This window comes from Sitophilus oryzae, unplaced genomic scaffold (assembly GCF_002938485.1).
Source record: "Sitophilus oryzae breed Bouriz unplaced genomic scaffold, Soryzae_2.0 scaffold_1442_pilon_pilon, whole genome shotgun sequence".
NCBI lineage: Eukaryota > Metazoa > Arthropoda > Insecta > Coleoptera > Curculionidae > Sitophilus > Sitophilus oryzae.
The window spans coordinates 4754464-4757596 of NW_022146107.1; the positions used below are offsets into that span (position 1 = coordinate 4754464).

The window sequence follows — 3133 nt, forward strand, 5'->3', positions numbered from 1 at the left end:
TAAAATAAAACAACAAATTATTGAGTCTACCCCACGTCTACCCTACATCATAGTTTTACATTTTTTAAATAAAATTAGAACGACACTGATAAACCGGAATTTAACTCGGCCATATTTGAGGCCCATCGCGGTGTACCTAAGATTTTTGATATGCTCCTTCCTTAGTCTTCTTATTCAAAGATTTTTTGTAACCTCTGCGCAGTAAAATCTTGACACTTACGCCCCTCTCCAAGGACCAATAAGTCGCTTTCTGTAGCCAGAATTTTAAGATAAAAAAGGTTCTTTTGCTAGGCTTTTTTCTCGGATTTTATCATTCCGAATGCTCTAAAGTAAAAAGGCGCACACATATAGAGTCGTAAAGATGGCTGGCTTAATCTATTACGTAGTGGCAGAAGAAAAAATGGTGGAAATAAAAGAACGGAGCGTGGATAAGGAATTTCCAATTTAAATGGGCTAATGCTGGCCATAAAGATAAAGTTTCCATGACTGTAAAAGGAAACTCGTATCTCTTTACACTTTGAATATCATAATTTTCACTTTTGTTAGTCGAAAAGTTATACTGAATATCTAAATAAAGCAAAGTCAAAGGTTAGTTACACCATTTACACCTCTCAAAAACGGTTGCATCGATTTTAATGATCTATGGAATAAAACAGTAGTAATAATCTACAAGTAGGAGTCACATTGGCGTCAAAATCAAATTTTATCATTTCAAAAAGCTCCCAAACACCAATTTTCATCCAAATATCGACTTTAGTTCAAAAATTATTAGGAAAAAATAGAAATATAAATTAAACTTCTACACCCCGTATCTCCGAAACTAGGCATTTTAGAACATACATTTATACGAATTTTTTAACTTCTTCTTATCTACAGAATATGCTGCCGAAGTTTTCGGAACACAGTTCGGTCCACCCTGTATAGAAAAGTTTGTTCATTTTAAACATATATTTAAGCTTCTTGTATTAGACAAAGAACTAAGAGAGAACACTGAGTGCGTCGAGACAACAACCATTCTTTGGTATTACTGACATCGGAGATGGAAAACTAGCCTTTGTGAATCCGTCTCAGGTACTGGCTTTTGTCAAAGTCCTAAGACTGTGTAATCCACAAATATGATATATTAACATAAAATATTTTTCCCGGATTATTGCGTTGAAAAATGAAAACCTTCCAGAAAGTAACAAACATATCTATGTATAAAGCTACGTAATAAGTTTAAAAATATCCTTAATCAATTTAATGTATCTTAATTATTGAAAAAGCACTAATAGCAAATCTGATTATCGGAAATTTTCTATATCCCGATTTAATAAGCTTAATTACTGCATATTTCATTAACTTGATATACTAGAAATAATCCAAAAGAGAATTTTATAAACATATTAAAAATAGCGTAATCCTTAAAAAACATTAATATGATTAAAAAACGAAAATGTTTGGTTTTAATAATACACACACCGGAAAAGTCTAGGGATATTACAATTTTATCCAGCCATTGTCAGTAATTTTATTATTTGCATTTCTGATATAATAAAATTAAAATAAACAAATAGTTTACAGGACGTATTGGAAATAAAAATGCGAAATTTACCGAATTTTTCAAATTTACCTTGATTTTTATTGAACTCAAAAAAATACACACATTTTTTTTTCATTCTAAACTGTGAATTAAAAAAAAGATAAAACCAATTTTACTTAATAAAGGGTATAGCCTCCTCTACTGTTCATTACAGCCCTACATCGTCTCTCCATGCTCCTGATCAAGTTGTCGATCTCTTCTTGAGGTACAGCCTGCCACGCTGCATTCACGGCCCGAACCAGATCCCTACGAGTTTCACGTGGCATGCCCTTTCTCAAAATTCTTCTTTGGACCGCGTCCCATACGTGCTCGATGGGGTTGAGGTCAGGATATTGTGCCGGTCAGGGTAAGATGTTTAATTGATGAGCATTGATAAACTCACTTACCACTCTAGCTGTATGAGGCCGTGCATTGTCATGCATGAGAATGAAGTTTCTCCCAAAATCATTGACATATGGTAACACGACAGGCTCAAGAATTAAATCACGGAATGTGATTCCTGTTAGAAACCTATCAAGAAAAACGAGATCGATTTTTCGGCCTAACTGGACTCCTCCCCAGACCATAACTGTTCCACCTTGATAAGGGTGCACTTCCTGAACATGATCCAACCGAATAAGATTTTCCGGTTCTCTCCATATCCTAAGCCTTCTCGAATCCGGATGAATTCCAAAGCGTGACTCATCCGTGAAGAGAACATTGTCATCATCCGTGAAGAGAACTTTAGCCCACAAATATCGTACCTCTCGATTTCCTCTCGTTAAGGGTTGAGCTCTCCAGGGGCGTCTGCTTCTTAAGTTGACCTCTCCTAATCTATTGCGAACAGTGTCAGGACTAACGGTTACATTATGGGTTTCTTGGAGAATTAAACTAAGCTCTGGTGCTGTAAGAGTCGGTCGGCGTCGAGCATTTAATTGTAAAAAATTATCTTGCTGAGGGGTAGTAATGCGATGTCGCCCTGTGTGCCTTTCAACAACATCACCACTTTCACGGTAGATTGACGATTTGGCGCATCGATTTGGCGCGTCGATTTGGCGCATTCCAGCTTCGAGCATAGCCATGGCCCTTAGCATTTCGTCTCTGTTAAGATGTCTACGCTCCATAATATCGTTTAATACTAAACAGAGCAGGGGCGGATACAGAAATTTATTTTAGGGGGGGGGCAAATAAAAAATAATGCCAAATATGCCTTTTAGGGCGCCATTTTTAACCCAAAAGCCTAATATTTAACCCAATTTACAAATTTCAGGGGGGGCCAGGGCCACATGGGCCCCCCCACCTGTATCCGCCACTGAAACAGAGTTATTTGAATGAATTCTGGCCAGTTATCATAAAAACATAGCCAGTACAGGTTAAATTCGAACAATTGATGCTATAGTCTGTCCAACGAGAAGATCCTTGACAGTGATAGATGTGTCTGTCATTTTAATTTCAAAGTAGTTTATTTTATTTTACAAAGAAATAAGTTGGTACAACTGGAACGCATAGCAGGAAATATTTAAAATTTGATTGACAAGATGACAAGTGATTACTTCAAAATATTGTGAAAAA

At 36.3% G+C, this 3133-nt stretch overlaps 1 protein-coding gene across 1 annotated transcript in view; it reads right to left on the reverse strand.

Moving 5' to 3' along the window:
• Positions 1 to 1239: 1239 nt before the first annotated feature.
• The window catches only part of LOC115877249, a 12079-nt gene continuing 10185 nt past the window's right edge, over positions 1240 to 3133 (reverse strand). The window contains exon 4 of the mRNA XM_030893399.1: positions 1240 to 1350. Coding sequence (XP_030749259.1) covers positions 1240 to 1350 — 111 coding nt within the window. The remainder of the gene's footprint in view (positions 1351 to 3133) is intronic.